Consider the following 25372-nt stretch of genomic DNA (forward strand, 5'->3'; position numbering starts at 1 on the left):
CAATAAGTTGGTTGCGATCAATAAAGTTTATGATGCAATGTGTTCAGTTAACGGGTGCATGCCAAAGAATAAAGACATGTAATACAGTGCTCTATGTGTGGCATGATCATTTACGTACTCCAGAGCTGGGGAGGACTTTACAACTGGCCACGAGTAGGTGATACGTCCTCGGAAGGAACACATTTGCTCTCCCTGAAGGTTTGCCATGGTGAAGCAAACTCTTGTGTGTTGCACGTGTGCCCCAAGGAACTATCTATGGTTGGCATTTGTGGAGTCAAAGTGCCTCTCTAGCTTCCACAAGGCCCTTGAAAAAGGTGAAGACCTTACAGAAAATACAGGCAGAAATCCCACCAGAAGCTGGTTGGTAAGAAATACTGCACCACAGCATAACACAAACCCCTCGTTTGCGCAAAGCAGAAATGCTAAAGGCAGCGACAGCCAGGTGAAAGAAAACACTAAAAGCAGAGATGACCAGGTCCAAGGAAAGCATGGTGAGAGCGATGACGAATGTGTGCAAGACATAAAACTGTTACTCACCAACACAAAAAAAGGTGCCGCAATACGACATCAGCTCAGGAGTGATTACCAAGATGTACGCACCTGGCTGATGCTTACAGAAGATGCCGGTATGAGTGAGCATGACCGTCGTTGGAGGGATAAGGGCACACACCGTCAGTAAGTCCCAACACCGGTATGGTGTTGCCGCATTATTGAAGCTTCCCCCACAATTCTCGACCGCCAAAAAAGAAAAATATTGGCGCCAGATGAACTGCATTGGTCCAGATATTCGATGACTTCATAGATGCTCTAGAAGAAGTAGATAACAAAAGATCATCAAATACTTGAAGAATCTTGCAGGTGACTAGTTGAAAGAAGTGATAAAGAAAATGCCACTAGCTGATGAAGTATCTTACTGTCAAATCAAAGAAACTGTGGAAGCGAGATTCAATCCAAGTACATTTTCAACCAGGCAAGACAGCAAGCTGGTGATACAATGGATGAGTTTGTCAAAAGATGTGATGCCCTCATCAAGCACTGCCAGTTCAGTGAATTCAAGGATGAAGAAGCCATACGTCTTCGAGTCATCAAAGGTTGCCTCTCCGATTTGTTCAGGCGATAGATGCTGAGGGAGACACTCAGTTTAGAAAAGTTACTTATGGCTGCCAGAGCTGAAGAACATGCAGATTGGCAGGCCGCTGAAATGAAGGCTGGAACAGCCAGAACGAATCAGCCTTAATCATGAAAAGTAAGCCGAAGCACAAGGCCAAGGTCCAAAAGGCAATGTCTCAGAAGAAAACGAAATTGTGTTTCTGAAGTGGATTCTCATTTCCACGTGAAGATAAATTGGACAGATATGTAAAGGCTGTGGGAAGGAAAAACATTTTATAACAATCAGCAAAACGAAAGAGAAAGTAGGTGTGTCCCACTGAGAAGAGAAATGGACACCAGAAAGTTACAGAATCACTCTAGCCACGCGCTCAAGGCCAAACTGCAACACCAGTTGAGATAAGTAGAGACTAAATGAAGTCGATCATCATCATAGTGATTCTCCCAAGGATCTTCCACATCATAACTGAGCGTCAGTGAAGAAGATGAATGTGCTTTGGCAATATCGACTACAGAACATCATGCACATATAGATTTGACTGCTTGCAAAGAAGAACGGAGGCCAAAGAAAAATCGCCACATGAACTTAACTTATTTGTGCGTTGTCCATATATCACGCTAATGGTGAATGGCTTCCCGACAACATTTATTATAGACAGTGGTGCATCGATCAACATCATTCCGGCAGAACTGTACATTGAACTCTTTCCAGTTCCATGTATAACCTTGTATACCACCATCAAAAACCAAGGTCTACAAGTGGTTTGCTTCCATGCCATTGAGAAGTTAAAGGTCATTCATTGCGACCATAAAGCATAAGAAAATGACAGTGCACATGCTAATTTATTTTCTACCAGGTACTTCAATGTGTGCTTGTCTCCTCAGTTTCAGCACTGCTGCTGACATGGAACTGATATCCATCAACTACAATCTCAAAGCACACTCTGAAATCATGGGTCAATTTCCTTGTTTGTTTCATGAACTCTGGAAAATCAGGACAATGAAAGTGCAATTTCACATTAATAAGGACATTCATCCTGTTGCTCTGCAACATGGTTGGATTGCTTTTCATTTAAAGAAGGCAGTGGAGAAAGAACTAGAGACGCTGTTAAAGCATGACATCATTGAGCGCTCTACTGGTCTGGCGCCTTGTGTTTCACCCATTGTGGTAGTGCCCACATAGGTCCTTGGGGGTGCCGTTTGCATTGTGTTGATATGCGTCAGGCCAATAAAGCAATCTAGAGAGAAAGACATCCAGGTCCACAAATTACAGATATGATTGTACAGATGAATGGAGCCAAAGTCTTCTCCCTTCTTGATTTGAACAAAGGATATCGGCAACTTAAGATGGAAGAAAAATGTAGGTACATTACTACTTTTTCAACTCAGTTTGGTCTGTTAAGATACAAGACTTAGCTTTGGCATATCATCAGCAGCAGAATTCTTTCAGGATGTAAATCACTAAATTCTACCTGTCACCCATGCTTTTAACTACAGTGATGACATATTGGTGTTTGAGGCCACAAGACAGTAGCATGACAAAGCTCTAACAAAAGTATGTCTTTTACTCAGTCTCACTTTAATTGCTTAGAAGTGTGAATTTTACAAAACCAAACTCCAATTCTTTGGGCGGATCTTCTAAAAGGATAATTCCAGACCCTGAAAAGGCACTAGCGTTATCAATCATTTGTCCCCCACAAGATGTGGCTATGCTCCGATCCTTGTTAGGCACGGCCAGCTTTTGCTCCAGATACATTTGTGATTTTGCTACAGTGAGTGCCCCATTTATAGTGCTGACAAAGAAAATGTTCTGTTCCATTGGTTCTCTGAATGTGATTGGAATTTCAAGAAAATACAGTATGTATTTGAAAACACAACTGAAATGACTTATTTTAATCAAAAGTTGCATACTGAAATCATAGTTGACGCAATCCCGGTGGATTTGGGTGCAGTCCTTGCTTAACACAATAGACACACAAGTTCACAGAGAAACATTGTGGCCTAATCCAGCACAAGTCTGTCTCAGACTGAACGTACCTATTCTCAACCCGAAAAAAACATTTTACCCTTGCCACTGACCACCAGGTGTTACTCACCATTTTCATTAAACCAAATACCAAAATACCCCCTAGCAACAAGAAGCGGGGCTTGCATTTGCAGGAGTATGACTACACCATTGGGAATCAGCCAGGGAAGGATCAAAACCCGATGATTGCTTTTCACGAGTGCCTATATAGCGTCACGGTGCAACGTCTAAAGCGGCTGAAGAATACATTGACTTTATAGAAAAGTCTCGTACTCCTGCAGCTATATCCCTCAAGCAGATCATTGCTGCAGCCAACATGGACAGAGAAATGCTCAACCTCAAGGATGTCATTGCAACTCAGTCATGGAGAAAACATTCTCGACCTCTCACAGATGACGTTAAATATCAAAAATTAAAACGTTTCTGGGAAGAGCATTCTACGACTCAAGAAAGTGCTACACTAAGAGGTTTGAGAGTTCTCAAACCTGAGCGTTTGAGACAGCACGTTATTGAATTGGTGCATGAAGGACACTGTGGCATTCCTACCTTAAATCTGACAATGGTCCACCCTACAATAGCAGGGAGTTTAAGGACTTTCTCTGTCACTTGAACTTTAAGCCCCAGAAAAGCACATCTCTCTGGCCACAGGCAAATGGGGTCATTGAACAATTTATGGGCACCCTGAAGAAAGTGGTTCAGCGTGCTGCGCTGGGAGGAATCAATCTTAAAACAGCCGTGCCCAGACCATTGTGAATATAGGTCAACTCCCCATCTGATAACAGGTGAAAGCCCTGCCACCTTGTTGTTTGTGAGAGCCATTGGACAAAGTCACTGCAATGGACCACGAGTTGAGTGATAGACACTGATGAATTTTGTGTCACAAACTCTGTTCACAAAACTGAAAGCAAGATGAAAACTTATGCTGATGGGTGCAGGTGCGCTCAAGACACAGTTCTTGAAAGCAGAGACCGAGGCCATGTCAATCAGAAGTGAAAGCGCAAGACTGACATAGATGCTTGAGACAATTAAAAAGTATACAGACATACTAAAGTCTATGGGTGCCCTACAGTCTATCAGACCCAAGCCTGCTTTTCACAAGCAATCAATCAATAATCTTTATTGTTCAGTTATTTAAAATGTCTGATTTGCCATACAATCACAATTTATAAGCATCATTGAATAAAATCCGGCATATTGCGTATGTTTGTGCTATTGACCCTCATTTGTTACAAACATTTTGATGCACCTAAGCACCAAGACCAGTACCAGATTAAATGGAATATACTACATAAGTTATAAAATATGATTGCATTGCTAGTACAAGTACTCAGGAAGACAAGGCTGAGTGCCATGGCTTGGATTCAAGATTATCACACGGAAAGTACTGGTCCAAAAGGGGAAAACGACAGGCATAAAACAATAGCTTTGGTAGTGCAAATACTCAAGGAAAAGTGCTTAGCTTATTTTCAATTCATCATACTAGCGCCAAGACACCTTAGAGTATACGATGCGCTTTATAAATTACATAACATAACATGCTGATCAATTGAGAGCTGGGACAAGTAAAGGACATGTTGTGACCGCCCACTCTCTCGGAAAGTCCATTTCAAGAGAATCATTGCAGTTCAAGCACCTGCCTCAATGTTCGTTGGCTCCCGACCCCACAACTAAGACGAGTCCTCCTGAGTGCCCTAGTCAAGCATATGAGTCTACAGCCATGATTCCTGATGATGGCTCAACTCCTGTACCTCATACGACTCGATCTGGAAGGCTGATTGGAGCACCTCAATGACTCATTGAGGAACTTTAATGTATACATATTATTCCTAGAAGTAGTGTCTTGTCATGTGCAATGGGACCAGTGGGGTCCTCAGCGGACAGAGTTACGTAATGAGTTGGGGTGTGTCTGGGGGTGGTCAATAAAGTTTATGTCGTCATGCATTTAGTTATCGGATGCATACCGAAGAATAAAGAATTGTCATAGAGAGCTACATGGTCATTCATGTGCTCCAGAGCTGATGTGGACTCTACAGATACTAAAACAAGAACATAAATGAATATAAATTAAAAGAAGACCCTAATGAGCTAACATGCATACCATAATACTATGGATCTCTGCCTTGAGATACATTACCACAATTTTTACAACCCGGATTTGATATTGGTGTTACGTGTAGTTATGATGCGTTTACAAAGAAATTAAAAAAGTACTGTAGAATAGAAGTTGAAAAAGTGTAATAATATTACATATCAAAATTTGAGCAAGGGGCTTCACAGTAAAATGCTTTTTTTCTGCAACATAAACATCCATCCAATTTAAGTGTCCAAAGCACGTCAATTGCCAGTAGGAGAAGTATAGTTCAGGAAGGGAAACTCTATCCTTGATCTATTGATATTTCTCGAAGGGTTCTCAGAACATACCCAATACCTCGTCCAAATCACTGACATTCATTCCAGTTTGGTTCATTGTGTCTACTTGCAAATGTGGCTATCCTGGAGTTTAAAATGTCTCCCTTGGAATCACCTGCATTCTATCCTCAACCTCAAATTCTCTATGGAGTATTGAACTTGAGAGCTGTGTTATACAGTCTTTGTGGCGCATCAGTGGAATTCGTTTTTGTTCATTTCCTTGGGGCACTTTGGTATTACAGTGGAAGCTGCAGACACTTGTGCGACTGCTTCAAAAATGTGGATTGCACAGGCACACATCTTGTGGCTGTGCAATGACGAAGGAAATTCCTTAATTTGCGTTGTGTGACATTACTCCATGTAAATTATTAAACTGCTGGGCATTTGCCCTTTCCTCAGGATCACCACAGATTTTGTTAACCATAGATCTCAGTGCACGTTACTCTTGCTTGCCAGGAGAAAGTGCTTGTACTGTCCTCTCTAAACATGATAAAACTGCCATATACTTAATTGGCACTTTTAATTGAATTATAAGACCCTGCCATACAATACTAGGGGTGCCCAGGGTATATCAGTTAAAAGCTACAAGTAGGCTGCAGCTCTCATTGTGTCACCCACTAAAGTAGCACTATAAAACATGTCTACAAGCCTGCCTCTGCCTGTGTCTGGGGTTTTAAACTTCCATTTCGACCTTGCAAAATAAACCTTTTTTCAGTCCTCAACTTTCCTTTTTAATACTTATAAGTCACCCCTAAGGGAGGCCCTAAATGCCCATAGGACAGTGTGCATGGTATTTAAAAGATAGGTTGTGTATATTTAAAGCTTTACATGTTCTAGCATTGAAAAACCCACATTTTTATTTCAGCAAGGCTGGCCCTCCCATTGGAAAACACTGGGTTAAGTTTTAACACCTTATAATGCGTAACTTCTGTATGGCTTGTGAAAAGCTTCATGGGCTCATATTAATAGTAATTTCAAATGCAGTCTAATAGTAATGTTGGATTTGAAATTACAATTTTGCATATGACAGTTTTAGAAAGTTATTTTCTGGTCTAAGCTAAATGTGCCATTCTGCCAGTGTCCAGGGTCACAAGACTGTTAATGGCCCTCCTGTGGGTTAAGTGTATTGCTCCCAGCTTGTCTCTCAAGAATCTGACATAGAGGGAAGATGGGTTTTCACAAACCTCTTGTTAGGACAGACCTCATTATCATTGCTCAATGTTTATGCCCTTACCAATGGCGACGTTGGTTTCTGGTCACGCATCTCTCAATTGTTACTCAAATATCCATCAGATAACTTCATCCTTGCAGGCGATTGCAATCAAGTGATGGATCCATTCATAGATAGAAACTCTAACTCCCATTTTACCTCAAATGCAGCGCACACAGCTTTCATACAAACCATTGAACAAAGACATTTATTAGACTCATGGCGCCGTTGTAACCCATCTACAAGAGAATATTCTTTTTTCTCTCATACACACCAAACACAATCCCGAATCAACCATATTTTTATTTCACAGAACATTTCCCAATCCCTACGCTCTGCTGATACAGGCCTTATACTTATTTCAGATCATGCTCCCGTTTCGATTCAATTAGACCGTCTAAGCCACTCCACATCCCCAAAAAATGGTGCTTCAATAACTCTTTACTCCTTGATCCTAAATTTAACTCGTCTTTTGTATCCTTCTCTCAAGAGTTTTTCTCTATTAATCTAACAACAGATTTTTCCTGTCACATAGTATGGGATGCCTTCAAAGCTACTGCTAGAGACTTTATTATTAGATTTGTATCAAACAAACGCAAAGCTTTCCGCATAACACACAATACACTTCTGGATGAGATCAAAAAGCTTGAACACTCTTTTCATACCTCCAAATCAAAGGAATCTCTCAAGGATCTCATTAATACAAAGATCGCCTTTAATGAATCAACCACTAAACAGGCCTCCTTATATTTACTTACATCTTCAGCAAAATATTATGGGGGCCAAAATAAGTCAGGCAAACTTCTGGCCAATTATTTTAAAATTAAAAAACAAAAACTTCACATTGATTCCATTATAGATGACAATCAAATACTAAAACGTAAAGACCCTGAAATTCTCCAAGAATTTGCACACTTCTATAAGTCCCTTCACACACCAGAGAGCACACCTTCAGATATACACCTTTCCCATTACTTTTCCACAATTCAAAAGCACATCAATCCCCAGATGTATTTAACAATTCTGGAATCTGATCTTACACAAACAGAACTTTTCAACACTTTAAGAACCCTTAAAAATGACAAAGCCCCTGGCCCTGATGGCTTTACAGTGGAATTTTACCTACACTTTGCTCATTTATTACTCCCACACTTATATTCTCTTATTTCTTCATTTATCACTTCACGTAAATCCATAGGCTCTTTTTCTGAAGCCTCGATCTGTCTAATACCAAAAGATGATAAGGACTTATGCTTGTGCAAAAATTATAGACCAATCCAATCCAAAAGTTCTTTATTTCGGCCATCAAGGCCATGAAAGATGCAATAAAAACAGTAAAATCCTCGTGCAATACAAATATAAGCTAAAAAAAAAAGCATCAACATACATTATTACAACAATTGCAAGGGAGCGGAAACTAACTTAATTCATTGTGTGTAAGGATCCAGGAAAGTCAAGATACTATGCACTGCAGTTCATCTCACGGTTAGGGATTAGCCTTTCAGCAGTTTTTTCCTTTTCAACCACATAGCCATTAAATACTTAGATAGTGCAAATACAATACAGTGTAAAGTGCTTGACTTTAAAATTCTAAACGAATGTAAACAGTATCTAAAACCTAGATTCCTACACATAGGTACTAGCCAGTGCTTTCTTGGTCTGCTATAGGCAGGGCAAAAAAACAGAACGTGTAGTTCATCCTCCACATCCTGGACAGGTTTTATCGTCCGATGTAGACCACTTGCTTGTAAAGTCTTTGATGGGCAATGTACCAAACCTTGATTGAATAAAAAGTTTCCTTGCAATAGTGGGAAAAATAATATCCATAAATTCTTCGAACTTAAATTAACTTTTGGAGACCAAAAATTGTTCAGTACGGGTGCCAATTTTAGGGGCAGACAGGAGCGTAGTTAGGCTTTTATCCTTGAAGATCTTACTCAGCAATTTACGTGAGACCTCAAGACAGCCTCTTTCGGGATCGTCCCACAGATTAGCCAAGCCTAGTCAGATAAGTTCTCGTTTTGCATGGGCCAACCATGGGATTCCGTCAGAACAACTATAGCTCAGGACATTCTTCAAGTCTTGCCTGTAGTGGGACAGTTCAGTAGTGGACCATAGCCTATGCCAAAACCTCAAAGGTTTTAGGGCTAACTCGTCCCCTATAGAAGGGAGGCCCAGATCTAGTCTCAATGGTAAAAGAGGTGTGCCAGGACGAAGAAGGCAGTCTACCATTTGGACCTCGCTCGACAGCTCGATAACAGCCTGTCAGAGCAGAAGACCGGCTAATTGTTTCTATCAGCCCATCTGTAGCTGTTTTTTACGTTTATATATCACATGGGAACTTTCACAGCCCACCTGAAACGTCTTCTAACTCGGAGTGAACTGCATGTGACCCCGATTTGGGTGCTTATACTATCGACAGGCTGTACCTGGATTTAGACAGGTGCTCTTTGAAACTTTTAAGCATTTCGTTTCCTGGTATATCTACTGGCATCTTGAGACTTTTGATTCCAGCTCGCCCACTAAAGTTGTATGTGGAGGCTTTCGAGAGAATTCCCACGTTTTGAAGTTTGTTGCCCAGCAAAATTGAAATGAAAATGTAACCAATCTCTACCTGCGCCCTGATGAAGGAATCTCTAATATTGGCACTTTTTCCGAAACGCGCGTCGGCGCATTCTCTTGTCTGTTGGTCTTTAATGTGTTCACTGTTTTTTGTTTTGATATAGATGACGATGGCCGAATGTGTGTATGTCTGAGAGTATGAGTGGGTCCTTGTATATAATGGTTTATTGTTCTCTTGCTGGGCCAATATTGTTATAGCATATGTATTCTATGACTTTGTAAAATTCTATTTTGAATCAATGAATGTTTTTCTATGAATGCTTTTTTACTAAGAAACATATATAATAAAATAAAATTATCAAATATGCCAAAAACGTTTCTGTGGGCAATTGTCCAAAGATTTTTGAACTCTTTAGTCCATTATAGTTGTGGGAACCTCCCTATCATGTTCTGTTTGTGCCTTGTGGTAGAGACAACAACCGTCTAAGGAAGTTAGTCTCTACCTTGATGAGTTCTGTTCCAGCATTATAGCCCCACAGTTCACCACCATATGATGAGGCTGCTCTGGCTTGAGTTTTATACATCTCCAGTGCCGGACTAACTGGCTTGAAGGTTGAAGAATTTGAAACCTTCAAAATCGCCCCCGCCATTTGCGATAGCTTTAGACGACATCTTGCTATCTGTGGAGCCCAAGATAGGTTTTCATGCAGAGTTACCCCCAAGTACTGGAACGTTGTGACCCTTTCCAGCCTATCCGATCCCAAGGTTGGATTTGGCCTGGTTGGTGCCGAGGGATTGAATACCATAAACTTGGTTTTGTCTGCATTGATCTCAAGGCCGTGGGTTCTGCAAAAGTCCCCAAACCCGTCCAGTATCCGTTGGATCCCCATGGGGGATTTGGAGAGCAGGAGAGTATCATCGGCAAACATAATTGCCGGAACCCTCCTGCCTGCCAGCCTAGGGGCGTCGTTGTTATTGACGTTGTCAAGGTGAGATATTACGCCATTGACATTGAGGCAAAACAGGGTTGGTGCTAAGACACAACCCTGTCTCACCCCCCTGCCAACGGGAAACATAGATGACAATGCCCCATCCCTCCCATTCCTGACCTGGGCAAAGTTCCCTTTGTGGAGCCTAATTATTACATGCAGGAGCTGTGGTGGAACACCTAACTCCCTAAGGACCGCCCATAATTTCTCACATGGTACTAAGTCAAATGCGGACCTCAGGTCCACAAACACCATGTACAGACTTCCCCCCTCGATCCTTGCCGTTTTCCAGAAAAGAAGAACTAGGCGAAAAATCTGATCCATGGTGGATGTGTTCTTCCTGAATCCTGCTTGGAGGGGGCTAAGGATCGCGTTGTCCTCCATCCAATCCAAGAGCTGGTCCAGCAGTAGGCAAGCGAAGAGTTTTTGGGGTACATCTATAAGGCTGATCGGCCTGTAGTTGGCTGGGAGCAGAGGAGAGCCCTTTGTAAAAATCTGTACTATCTCTGCGCCCAGCCAAGTACAGGGGATCTCCATTCCCCTCAAAACTGAATTAAAAATAATGAGCAGATAGGGACCCCAGATCTCTGGTTGGTGCCTGAATAAGTCTCCAGGCAGTTTGTCTAGGCCTGGAGCCTTCCCCCATGCAAGTCTCCCTATTGCATTTAGTACCTCGCCCAGAGTAAACTCTAGTTGCTCGTTATGATCAAAAGGGGTGTCAGTGACTGCCTCTGTAGGCATAGTAGGACCATCATGATACAATTTACTGAAATGAGATTCCCATACCGAAGCAGCAATGTTTGGCTCTACAGCAGCTTTCGGTTCCCCTGATCCTGTGTGTACTAGTGACCAAAATTTTCTGGAGTCCCTGGTTTCCAGGGCCAGTGTTAGATTGTGCCATCTATCCCAGTCCCATTCAGACTTTGCGTGGGCAATTGCCTCCTTATATTTCCGTCTGAGCTCATGTAATTTATGTTTATTGGTGCCAGACTTGACCATTAAAATCAGCTCGGTTTTGATCTTTTTACACGTAGAATTATACCAAGCTGAGGTTGGTGTCCTCTTCTTCCTTCTAACGGACACAGGGTAGAAGACCTCTCCTAGCCTGTCAACTAGATTTGCGTGGATTTTCCCTAATTTCTCATTAGAGTCTGTTACTATGGGTTTATTGATCAGGTCATCCATTTCGACTAATCTTGGGAGCGCCAGGTCATAGATTTGCGTAATACACTCTGTGGAGTTAACTAATTTCCCCCATTTTACCCTACGTCTATTGTTGGATAATACTAGAGCCCCTGTGACTTGATCGATAGCATTTGATGATATGCTTTCTTTAGGCCTGGGTAAACCATTTCCAGACAGAGAGCATTGTGGTCACTGTCAACTCTCACCGTCACCCTGAAGTGAAGGACCTTAGACCACATGCTAGTATCCACAAGAATATAGTCTAGGCATGATTCATGGCCCTTCCTGTTGAAGGTACACACTGAGGAACTATCAGATGGAATGCGCCCGTTACAGGCCCTCAGGGCGTAGTTCAGGGTAAGGGACATAATCTGTAGCGCCAAAGGAGACCATGATTTCGGACTTGGCGATCGGCAGGGGGGAATACCCCAATAGTCGTCCTCAGCCATTAGGGCACCCTCCTTTAATCCATGTAATGGTTCAAAGTGGCAGTTGACATCCACTCCCATCAGAATCTTACAATCAGCGGGTAATAGCCCTAGCAAGCGGGATCATTCATCTATAGTGGGTGATTCCATAGACACGCTCACTGGGCGTGAGTAAACATTCACAATTGCTAGTTTATAGGCGTATGGCCATTTAAGGAGAACGCATTGTACGTCTTCCGAATGTGTTGTTATGTTTTCCGCTGTGCAACCCAAATGGGTAGCAAAATTATAGACCCATTTCCTTAGTAAAAGTAGATTATAAAAAAAAAATTCAAAGCTTTAGCTCTAAGACAAGAACTGCATATTCCACTGTTACTTCGTAAGGAACAATCAGGTTTTGTCAAAGGTCACAGTATCATAAATAACAAACGTCTATTTGTTGACATTATATCCAAAGCATCACAGTATTCGGATTCTCTGGCAGCAATTGCGTTAGACACAGAAAAAGCCTTTGACCGGGTTTATTTGCCATTTATCTTCCACGCTCTCAAATGGTTTGGTTTTGGACCAAAAACTAATATACAAAGGATATTCCCTTGAAAAATATACAATAAAACAATTTGAAACTCCAAGCAAGTAGTTCAATACATAAAATCAACAACAATTATACAAAAAATGTTTGTATTACAATTTATTAAATTATTTAAAATACCAAGTGGACAATAGCACCACTTACACAAATAAAACCAGTTAAAAAAGTAAGACAAATGATCAAAATACATAGGGTTCAAGATTGACCTGCAAAATTGAAACAAATTACAGAGACAGACAACAGTGAGACATTCAATTGTGCAATACTGAGTGTATATTCAAACTCAATCTGACCGCCATATGTTATGCACAGTCTATTAATGTGTCAACACAGGTGTCCGAGTTGAAGAATTATACTTTGAAATGCGTCAACGCGTTTCGGTGGCACATATGATTTTAGGCCACCTTTGTCAAGACACTACGTTCTGTCTGTCGAGTTTCTGGGGTCAGTTAGATCACCCTTAAAACTATCCGTTGGATATAATCATGTGGGGGTCTATTACAGCGTAGTGATTTGCTTCATTTTTCGTTTTCTCTCCTGAATTTGAACAGTCTATAGTTTGTTGGGTGTCCTGAAACAATAGGCGTACTGTATCTTCAAACTCTATTTCCTTGTCTGATGACGGGTTTTCTCTTAAAAGCTTTTTGTGGGACCAGGGGCGCTTTCGTCATGTCCTCCCGGTAGAAACAATCATTTCACTCTTTTACCGTGGAGAACTGCCTGCTTCTCTGGTCCTGTTCTATCGAAGCTGTAATAGACCCCCACATGATTATATCCAACGGATAGTTTTAAGGGTGATCTAACTGACCCCAGAAACTCGACAGACAGAACGTAGTGTCTTGACAAAGGTGGCCTAAAATCATATGTGCCACCGAAACGCGTTGACGCATTTCAAAGTATAATTCTTCAACTCGGACACCTGTGTTGACACATTAATAGACTGTGCATAACATATGGGGGTCAGATTGAGTTTGAATATACACTCAGTATTGCACAATTGAATGTCTCACTGTTGTCTGTCTCTGTAATTTGTTTCAATTTTGCAGGTCAATCTTGAACCCTATGTATTTTGATCATTTGTCTTACTTTTTTAACTGGTTTTATTTGTGTAAGTGGTGCTATTGTCCACTTGGTATTTTAAATAAATTGTGTAATCTAATAAATTGTAATACAAACATTTTTTGTATAATTGTTGTTGATTTTATGTATTGAACTACTTGCTTGGAGTTTCAAATTGTTTTATTCTATATTTTTCAAGGGAATATCCTTTGTATATTGGTTGGTTAACCCTACTTCCCTTGATTCTAATTTAAGGGGTACCTCTCATTATTTCTACCTTTGGACCAAAAACCACATCCTTAATTGCCCTACTTTACTTAGATCCCAAAGCTGCAATATCAACTAATGGCCCTTATTTCAGTCTCAAACGAGGTGTTCGTCATGGTTGCCCCTTATCACCTTTTCTTTTCAATTTAGCTTTAGAACCCTTCCTGTCAAAAGTTTGCCAAAATCATTCCATCACAGGCTTTGTCTCAGACCCTCAACAAATTAAATTAGCAGCATACGCTGACGATATTCTAGTTTTTCTCTCCCAACCACAATCCTCCCTCACAGCTTTTCTAGGAGAAGTGGAAGATTATGGTATGGCATCAGGTTTTAAATTGAATAAAGGTAAATGTGAAATGTTACCCTTAACTAAATACACCTTCAAGGATGATTTTAAGATTACTAATTTCGCCTGGAACTCTAAACATATAAAATATCTTGGCATCTGATTCTCTTCCTTCATTATAACATCCATTTCTCTACACATTGATAAATACTCTGCCAAACTTAAATCACTAACTGCAAGATGGCACCCCCTCCATTTATCTTAGTGGAGTCGCTTAGACACTATTAAAATGATGCTCACACCTATAGTCCTATACATCCTTTCTAACAGACCAACATCCATTCCATCTAACATCTTTCAAAAAATTAATTCCATTCTAACTCCTTTTTTATGGAATGCAAAAAAATCACAAAGGCGCTACAGAAATTAACTAGACCAAAATTCGAAGGAGGGATTAACTTTCCCCATTTCTCTAATTATCCCAAAGCCTTCCAATTAAGACAACTATCAAATTGGATTACTACTCAATCTGAAACTAGACCTTTTTGGGTGGATCTCTAACTCTCATTTTTAACACCTTTCTCATTCCAGGAATGCCTTTCCTTTACCCTGAAGCCACAAAAACTCTCTACTCCCATAATTAAGCAATAAAGTAAATTATTATCTATTGCACCTCACTTAGCTACACACAACTCAGAACCTTTTCTCAACTCCACAATTTGGCATAATAAATCGATCCTTGTTAAAGGGAGACCCATATACTGGAAGGTATGGAGGAATAAAGGTCTCCTTTGGGTTTACCAATTTTTTCACCAAGGCTCACCCATTCAATTTACACAAATGCAATCTCTTTATCATTTACCTCCTTCCTTTAAACCTAAGTTTATGACTTAGCAGATTGCAATAATTGAAACACGTGCAAAACTCACCACTCCACCCCTTCACAATCCCATCCCATATTCCCATGGCACAATCTCTTACTCATAAACCCCAAGGCCTCCAATATTTATTCTCGTCTAATGACACTTCCCAATAATAGACACAAGACTAAAGTGGAACTCTCATGGGAATCTGATCTGGAAATGAATTGGCCCATTACTCTATGGAATAGAATTTGGATGAAACTCAGGAAATCCTCTAGAGCGACCAGCACAACACAAACACTTTTCTTTATTTACAATTGTTTGTTTTTCACCCCAGTTCACCTAAACAAGATACACAACACAAATCCTAACACATGTTGGACATGCTTCCAAGGTGACGCTGACTTCAAACACATGATATTTACATGCACGCATGTTTTTACATTTTGGAAGCAAGTTTGGCACCAAATCAACGTTATTTTTCATACCAAAACACCCCTCTCCCTTACCAACAATTTCCTAGGTAGTTTAGCACCGGAATGGGGGGAACATCAACCCCAACTAAGACTCATTGACTTGCTACTGGCTGTAGTGTTTCAACAGATTTCAAAAAATAGGAAAGACTCTTCTAAATGATCCTATTTAGCTTGGTGGTATGTGGTATGCCATAACCATCGTTTAGATACAGCCCTTGTCCACCCTATCTCTTTAGCAATGAAAAGATTACACCTCTGGTCCCTTCTCACGCACTTTCTAAATACAACAGAAAAGAACATTTCTTCCCCAGCTCCTTCAATGCAAGAAGTTACCAAGCCTCCCTGACTTCCTACTGTTTGGTTTTTACATAATTGTGCTCAATTTGTCACTTCCTGTTACACCCTTTCAATTGTATATTTTTCGACATGTACTACTATTTGCAATATCTATGAACCTTTGATTGTATTCATATCTTTTCCTAAGTTATTATATTACTACCTTGAAGATTCTTGTATATCAATAGTATTCTTAATTATCCTTTTCTGTTTACTATGCATTGGTAAATGATTGTCTGTACGAAGTATTGCTTTTTGTAACTACTTTAATTTCTCAATAAACCTTCACTTGAACTTTAAAAAAGAGTGTATTGCTCCCAGACAGTAGATACATTACCTTGGGAATGGGGAGAGGTCTTCCTCTCCTGAAAAGGATGTCTTAAATGGTGTGCCCTACCGCTTCCTAAGCTTCATAGGCTAGTCTGCCTACTCTGTCACTGGCAGATGAAGCTCACAACTAAACCTGCTTCTCCTTTGTCTCTCTAGTCAGGATGGCACCAAACTCAGTGGTGGAAAATTAACTGACTAGAAGTGGTTTAGGGGATGGTCAAAGGCTTGACTATCACCCCCAGGAGGACACTGAACATAAAATGTTAAACTCACGGAACTCTCATCATAACAGTCCTGAACATGTGGAGAATCAGACGAAGGACTGCCCTGCTGTCTGAGGAGCCTGAAGGAACACTGGAACCGTTTGTCTTGAAGGGTCAGTTGGATGACATTCTGTTTGAAGGACATGACTAAGCCTCTTCCCTGTACCTTCCCAGCTGACTTATTTTAAGTGCACCTGAACTGGACCCTGCTGCAGGCCTCTGTTGGAGTGAGTCCTAACCCTGAAGTGGTGCACTCTAGGTTCTGGACCCTGTACTGGTGTTAGAGTGTACTCCTTGTGCCCAAATTGCAAAATTCGGAACGTAGAAATATTTTGCCAACTTTTCTCCAGAGAACAGGTGGGAGACCAAGATCGCCATCGAGCTGATGCTGTCAATGTCAAATTGCCGGTCAGATTCAACTTGCTGGTTTGGCCCGCTGAAGAAGATCGGACTTTCATAAAAGTTTCTAAGTCTGAATGTAGAAGACTTCACTGGGACTCATGCCAACAGCAATCTGTCAGCATTGAGGCCTTTCTGGGAACAGACTCCCGGGCTCAGACTTCGTTCATGCAAACTTTCCCAGCTTCGTTGACAACAGCGTCTGCTTGGCTACCTCTGTTGAACAAATACACACTTTAGAGTCAAAGTAGAGTAGTTTACATAGCTGTTGTATTTGCTGTTCTCATGGTATATTCCTCTCCTTGTTTCGCCCCCTTTCCTTTGACTTATTAATATGTTCTATACCCAAGACCATTTAGAACGGCGATGAGAAGGCTGAATAGAATGTTGGTCTAAGGAGATTAGAGAAAGAAGACAGTTGCAGGACCAAGGGGCAGATATTGAATGCACATATTTCCTACAATGAATCTTATCTGTCTATGGCTCCACGGTTCTTCTCAATTTTGTAGCGACAAGGAGGGGATGCTTTGCAGGAGACAACTGTGGTCTTTCACCCTTTGTGATATACTCTCTGCAGGTGCTGTTTTAATTTCTGGCAAACAGTTGCATTCTCCATGAGGAATTTCCATCTGGCCGTTGCTGCTTACAGTTCATGGCCACATGGCGAGTACTGTTTTACATGGACTAATAGATCACTGTCTACTCCAGATAAAGGTCTCCTTCTGTGAAAAGCTCATGGCAAATGAGGATGGTCTCTGTTCAGAGGCAGCTGATATCTTTACAGGGTGAGGCTGACCTCTGTACAGGGAGAGACTGCATTATGTGCAGAGGGGCTGGCTTCAATGCAATGAGAGGCTGGCTTCTGTATAGACTGGTGCTGGCTCCTGTACACTGAGTGGCTGGACTTGGGGTAGTGGGGCTGGCTTCAGTGCAAAGAGAAGCTTTCTGTACAGCGAGAGACTGACATCTTTACAGTTGGATGCTTGCTTCTTTCGAGAGAGAGAGGCTGGTTTCTTGGGGAGCTTAAGGTATTGTGAATTAGTGCCTTCTCTGCAATGTGAGCTGGCTTCTGTGCACTTAGAGATTGATCTCTGAGAAAGGTGCTGGCTTCACTGCAGTGAGAGGATGACGCTCAAGTAGAAGGACCTTGTGTCAGTGCAGAAGAGCTGCCTTCCCTAACAGTGGGAGTCTGGCTTCTGTACAGTGAGAGGTCGGTCTCTGTGCACTCGAGCTGGTTTACAGCAATGAGTGTCTTGTTTCTCTACATTGAGAAGCTGGTCTTTGTGCAGTGGAGATGGTTTCAGTGCAGTGAGCGCATGGCTTCTGTACAGTGAGAGGCTGGTCTCAGTGCAGAGAAAATCTGACTTCCTAAGTTAGAGACAGGTGTAAATTAGATTTCCCATGAATAATGAGAAAGCGTGGTATGGTAGTCAGTCTATGCTCTCTGCTTCTGTTACCTACTTAACATGTCCTTCAATTTCACCCACAGATGGCCAGCAGAAGTGATTGACTTTCCATGTCTAAGGATGAGCCTGGCCAGCTCTGTGATCCTTCTCCTTATCTCAGCAGTCGGAGAGGCATCGATCCACCCTGGGTGTGCCCTGCACAGCGAGACCTTGGATGGACTCTCTAGGGACGGAGACATTATTATCGGAGGTTCATTTGTCGTTCACTCTACCTTTCGCTTTCTTCAACCTTCCTTCCAAGATGTCCCAGAAAGGATCTCCTGTGAGGGGTGAGAAAGAGTTGCACATGCTGTAAAGTTTATTAGGGGATAGAAAACCATTAGCGGCTAGTGCTAAGCTAAGAAATGTGGGACACAATTTATTAAAATCTACAATCTATGTCATTGATCTCAAATCACAGTTAACATTTTACAATGGACTTATTTCCGATGAGGAGTTCATGAAGCAATTGAGCCCGGGAGCCACCTCTGGGCATACCTGGCGCACTTAGAGCATCAAATGCAAAAACAACAAGGTGATGTATGGAAAGCTTCATCCCAATCCATCGTTTTTTGCTCACCATGCCACCCAGATGTGGGTCCCGTGCCACTGGAACCACGCTGTACTCATCTGAAGAGCCCTAACTAGGGTGAAACCGGTCCAGGGTTGTTTGTGTTCTGGTTCAGGGCGGGCATGGCCTGGAGTTGGCTGGGTCCAAACCGAGGTGGCATAGTCGGTGAAAAACCGTGGATTGGGATGTGCTCCCGAGCGATGACCCGTGACTGGGATTAATTCAAGTATTCCATTCATCACCTTGTTGTTTTTGTGAGGAAGAACACAGCAGTGTTTGAGACTGAGGGCATACACATTGTTCCATGGGCTTTAGCAGTGTTCATTGACAAGGCTAGACCGGTCCAAGTTTTGTGGTTTACTAAATCTAAATTCACACTCGATTCTCCCAGTGGCTGAGTTGGAGTGCTTGAAATATGTCCAAGGCTTTTAATTTTATTCGCTGTACTTTACCCCTAGTTATACACCCAGTGATCCTACATGCAATGTTTTGCCTTATACATTATGCTCTGATGCTGCAACAAAACAAGTTGTTAAAGCAAGTTTATTTTTACTGAGTAGTGAGGCAGCCGGTAAGGGCTTGCTTTCATTCTTGGAACAGAAAAGCCCACGTTGGTGGAATAGGGTTAAATACTCCTTCTCCTATCCGGCAATGAGCAGTCACAGTTTCCTGCCATCAAACCCTTCCAAGTGATCATCCCAGTTAAAATCAGAGGGCTGGTCCAGAGGAAAAGTTTCCCTACTCTTGCATTTTCTCCTGTGATTCAAGCTGAAGGAGGGTTGTCATGTACCCCAATTTTTGAAGGGCATTACTCACATTGCTTAATTTGTCAGACTTCCTCCTTTATATGATTGAGATGTTGTACTGTGGGTGTTGCAGTATTACTGGAACCATGCACGTCTGTGTTCCAAGTTATGTTTTCTTAACCCAGTAGACTCTCCAGAGTGCCACGTGGATCTGACTAGCCTCAGGAGTGCAGCCCCTTAGTTGCTTCATCAAAAATGTGAATTTAAACCACCCAGAACTGGTGTGTTCATGTGTACTTGCAAACTACATAATGTCATTAGGTTGTCCTGACTTCTCCTTTCAAATACAAATCATCCTTCCTCTTCCTACATTACTTGCCTTTAAATCAATACTTTCAAAGAAAACAATCTCCAAGGTAACACATGAATTATTAAATCTTACTATGGGAAATGGGCCCTTCTTACATATATGGTGAACTGTCCCTGTTTGCACCACGGTGCACCTTTCAACTGGTGTGCTGGGCACAAACAGGGACAGTGTGCCTTATTACAATTAATACACGGCCCTTAGGGCCGGTACACACTCTTCCGAAATGCAGAAAGGCTACTTCAAATCAAACCCTCTCAGTGTTTCACAGTTCTGGTGCACTTCATAGAGGGATCCAGGATTCCTCTGCAGGCAGATGCAGTGAGTGACTCCAGGGCGGTTTATGGGGGGTCCATGGGATCCTTTTTGCCCCCTCAGAGGACTGCCCTCAGGGGCTGTGCTGACAGTCTGGCACATTTTTGTTTGCTAGCACAATAAGTATTAAAGTAGTGACCTTACAAGCATCTGCAGCACCTTCTGTAATACCATAGTTTACCCGGGGCTCAGACAGAGGGCACACTGGGCTATTGTGCCCCCAAGGAATGTAAATTAGGGTTTATGGTGCTCGCATTGAACGTAGCTTTTCTGTGCCTAATCAATTAATCAATCAATCAGTAGATTTGTAAAACGCTGCTTGCCACCCATGAGCACATCCAGGCACTGGCAGGTCCAGTTGATGAGCCATATAGCCAGGTCTTCAGGGATTTTCTTGAACTTTGGAAGAGATGGAGAGGTCCGTAGATGTAGCTTGTTCCATCTCTTCGCTGCTAGGAGGCAGAAGGAGTGACCTCCGCATCTGCTATGCCAGATACTGGAGGTATGGGTTCGAGAATGGGACACGGAGTGGAGGTTTCTGGTGGGCTGATGGAAGTTCAGGCGATAGCTCAGGTAGGCGGGTCCGTAGGTGTGTAGGGCCTGGGATGCATGGGTCAGGGAGCTTGAACTGGCATCGTACCTGAAAAGGGATGCAGGGGAGGTCCCTGAGGTAGGGGATGATGTGGGTTTGTCTAGGGAGATCCAGGATGAGTCTGGCTGCAGCATTCTGTATGATCTGTAGTCATCAAAGCAGGTATGGTGTGATCCCCAGTGAGAGATTGTTGCCATATTCCAGCCGGCTAGAGATGACAGATATATTGAGAAGAGGTTTATATTGTTACAGTGCATTGTTATGCATGGCAGTGTGATATGTTTTACTAATTTCTCCATTTATACAGGTTCCAAATCAAGTACTACAGGGATATATTAGGCATGATGTTTGCAGTAGAAGAAATTAATCGGACTCCAAACATGCTACCCAACTTGACTCTGGGCTTCAGAGTTTTTGATTCCTGCACGTCAGAGGCCAGAGCCATCATGGGAACATTGGGTTTGCTCTCAGGGGTGGAGAGTACAGTGCCTGGTTATGACTGCTGGCCTCATCAGTTACTGGCTGGGATTGTGGGAGATCAGGTATCAGCTTTATCCCTTCCCATGGCTCGCGTGCTGGGAATTTTTCATGTACCTCAGGTAACTGCACACAGTTTGTTTAGAGTATTATATGAAATGTCAACTAATATTTTCTCTCACTTGACTATGCCTATCATCCACCTCTTGCCTCATCAATTTCTGAATTAACACTCTTCTTGATCACCTTATGCTTAGGCCTAGTTCTGTAATGCTTCACTTTCAAAACCATAGGAACTATCTTGATATCTTGTAAACAAATCTGCAATTACCACAATTCTGGATTTTCGATGTGGAAATACCTCCAAAACGAGTGGTGCAAGCAGAACACAAATTCTAATGTGCATAATTGTTGAAGAAACCCTTCAAATACAAATTGGACAGGTTGGTATGAGAGAAAGTTATTGACATATACAGTTCTTGGATAGACTGACTTCAGAGCTTGTAGGCAAATAAACGGGAGAGATGCTCTGCATGTGTGTAAACTGGAGTTCTCAAACAGAATTTATGGACTGGTAGGCACACTCTCACAAACATCTCAGACATTTTGGCCACTCACGGGAAGGCTAATATGAATTTTGTTTTGTCTTTACAAATGATCAGGTGGAACTGAATGAGGAATAAAGACTGCTGACATCTTTTAAAATGTCATTTGGAGCGCATAGATTCAATAGAGACATTATTCTTTCAAAGTCTGTGAAGAAAGCCTGTGAGGCAGAAGATGAGAATTAGCTTTGATAGTTTCTGGGTCTGTGGAGTAGTACTCCAAATTTGTATGAGATTATACCAAGCATCCATGAAAAACTTGAATGCAGCATAGATGAAGCTTCACCAAATGTAGACTCATCCCAAATATTTGCATCCCACATTGTCAACAATAACATGATAGCTATCAATTGTATAAGACAGACACATGTACGTCATAATATAAACGAATGAGTCCACTATCTGTTCCAAAATTTTGATCGACTTACAGATAAGTGTATTAAGTCTTTGTTAAAATATCAAAGTAAAAAAACATAAAATAATCATTACTTGGGATAGAGAAGCTAAACATGATTCGCTGAATTTATGTCTTCTTTAACATTATTAAGGATTTAAGTTTCTCTAAGCTATCTCTTTCTTTTTTACTATTGTTTGGCATGACAAATGCCAACCTGCATGTCTCTGCCTAAGCAGTACTGACATCTATAATTTTTATTTGCAATTTTCATTTGCAGCGTTTAATTGTTGAATTTTCATTTTAGTTGTTTGTACATTTTCAAGTTCATTATAAATTTGTGCTGTGTGGAATGGATTTTTTATTTTAAGTATGGTTCATAAAATCTTTCCTGCATTTCCAAATTATTGATATATTGCATACAAGGTATCAGAATAGACACGTGTCAGTGAAAGCATGCACATGCAAAGTAAATGTTTTATAGCTATACATAAGCTTGTATATTGTAGGAATTTGTTAAGAAAGTGTACATAGATACTTTCTTTACATTTATCAGCCTTTGGTAACATTGATGAAAGCATCCAGTAACATATAAAAAATTATTAAAACATTTAATATATACATTATAGCCACAAATCCCCAGTATCTGTCACATAAAAATATTAAACATTGAACAAACATATGAACATTGAAAACTGAAGATTGAATTCTAAAATGGGTAAATGATACTAGAATGAGAGATTTTGATGAATTAAAAAATGAAGAAGGATTCAAAAGGTTTAGCTCTGCTGGATGTTGTTTTATCCAAACGTTCAAGTGTTGACTTGAAAATATGTGCAAACCCACAACTGCAAAATGATTGACACTGTGGGTTTCCTTGGTAAAACAAATTTTTTCTCAAGAAGTGTCCTATTTTGTCTTCTCTTCACTAGATTAGCTATGGAGCCACGTTTTCAGCTCTGAGCGACAAGGTTCAATTTCCCTCATTTTTACGCACAGTGCCAAGCAACAAATTCCAAGCCATTGCTCTGCCCCAGCTGATCAGGCGTTTCCAATGGTTCTGGGTGGGAATGGTGGTGGTGGACAATGATGTGGGAGAGCAGGGTGGTCATGCGATAAGGCAAGGAATCGAGAAGAACGGAGGCTGTGTGACGTTTGTGGCTAAGATTCACTTGAGTTACACAAAGAATAAGGTCCTCCAGGTGGTGAAAGTAATCAAGCAGTATTTAGTCAACGTAATTGTCCTCCACAGCCCGGAGATGCACGTCATAGCTTTAATGGATGCTCTTTACGAACAGCAAGTCACAGGGAAGGTGTTTGTTGCTTCTGCTTCATTCGGGATCACTCCAGCACTGTTCACCAGACAGGCATGGGAAGTGCTGAATGGGACAGTGGGCTTGGTGCACAACACAGGCCAAATGCCAGGATTCTGGGACTTCCTCAACCACCTTCACCCATCCACATCTACAGGGGAAACATTTATAAAGCTCTTTTGGGAAAAGGCATTTAATTGCAAATGGGTGCAGCCCCAAGGAAATTACTCAGCACCAGGGGACTTACGTCCTGATGTAAGACCTTGCTCTGGTAAAGAGGCATTAGAAAAGGTGGAGAGAGATCTATTTGGCCTAAATGATCTGAGTTACACTCAGCATGCATACCTTGCAGTCCATGTCTATGCACATGCACTGAATGAACTTATTTTATGCAAGCCAGGCAGTGGGCCTTTTGTGAATGGAACATGTGCCAACTCCAGTGACATTCAGCCATGGCAGGTAAGTGTGAAACTACTTCCTGAAACATAATGTTATTCAACAAAACTCTGTGGAATGACCCAGTTCCTTACTAGTAATTTCATTATTCTGACTTTGTGAGCCCAACACACTGCTGCTATTTTAACCCTTGCCCTCCTGGGAGGGTGCGTTTGCTAGGGGGAACTTTGACTGTGAAGGGGAAGACGTGGATTCAGAGTAATGAAGATTACTGGTAATTAACCTGGTCATTAAGTTCTTCCGCATCTACCTCATCCCAGTCTTCAGTGGTGGAGTGCATACCCAAGCAGAAGTAAAACAGCCAAGAAACACACAAATTAGTTCTAATTAATTTATTGTTTTACTATCTGGTGAAGTTACATTGAGTTTACTAAATCCAGTACCTTTACCCCAAAGTCTTAACAGGAATCGCCACCCACCTGCAATCTGTAGTGAGTAATAAATGAGTGTGGGTAGAAAAACTTGGCTGCTGTAGAAATGCAGGGTTGGATTAGCCTACAGGGTAATCAGGCAGTGCCCAATAGGCTTGTCTGACAGATCAGTGTGTGGGCCATTTGCTAGCAGGTTATGGGCCTGTTTTATGGCCAGGTGGGCAGGTTTTACTGTTGATTTTCCGAATATTACAACATACATTACCTGCATCAAATACAAGTGAATGCACTCTACCATACCTTGAAAATTAACCATACAGTGTGTCTTTATAAGCTCAAAACTGGCCTGGTTTGCAAATGGGGGCTAGGTTTTAGCTATCTGGTTTGCCAATGGGGGCTACTTTTATTTTGGGACAGGGCATGTTTTTTGTCCAAGTCTGACCCTGCACAAATGACTTTCTTCGAAAAGGCCCCATGAAGTAGATGCTCAACAACTGGATCTTCCTTGAATTGATCTTGAAAGATCTTTTACTTCTGATTAATAAGCAATGATTAAGATTTTTTTAACTATTTACTCAGTGTATAAGTGGACTGCTTTAAACCTTTCCTAGGTTGCTCGAAGGTAACAATGAGTCTACTTCCTTGAATGATGTCGTTTGTTCAACATAAAAGTAGAGTGCGTGATATACATTCAGTGAATGGATTTTTATCTTCTCCAGAGGTACACCAGTGGTGATGAAAAGAAGGAAGCACTAGATCCTGATAGACATGAAATAAAGATGGGATTTGAGGTAAAGAAAAGATGGAGCAGGTGTTAGAATCACCTTATCTGGAAAGAAACTAAAAAAAGGATCAGTGTGTGATAAGGCACCAAACTCTCCAAACAGATAACTCTCAGAAATACTATCTAATGTAACAGCAACTTAAGATCCT

General features: G+C 41.5%; 1 protein-coding gene across 1 annotated transcript in view; it reads left to right on the top strand.

The window, feature by feature from the left end:
- The first annotated feature begins 205 nt into the window (after positions 1–205).
- LOC144762986 (vomeronasal type-2 receptor 26-like) overlaps positions 206–25372 on the top strand; it is a 150781-nt gene continuing 125614 nt past the window's right edge. The window contains exons 1-4 of the mRNA XM_078648300.1: positions 206–675; positions 18277–18522; positions 21131–21422; positions 23232–24071. Of these exons, the coding sequence (XP_078504426.1) occupies positions 206–675; positions 18277–18522; positions 21131–21422; positions 23232–24071 (1848 nt within the window). The remainder of the gene's footprint in view (positions 676–18276; positions 18523–21130; positions 21423–23231; positions 24072–25372) is intronic.

This window comes from Lissotriton helveticus, chromosome 6 (genome assembly GCF_964261635.1).
Source record: "Lissotriton helveticus chromosome 6, aLisHel1.1, whole genome shotgun sequence".
NCBI lineage: Eukaryota > Metazoa > Chordata > Amphibia > Caudata > Salamandridae > Lissotriton > Lissotriton helveticus.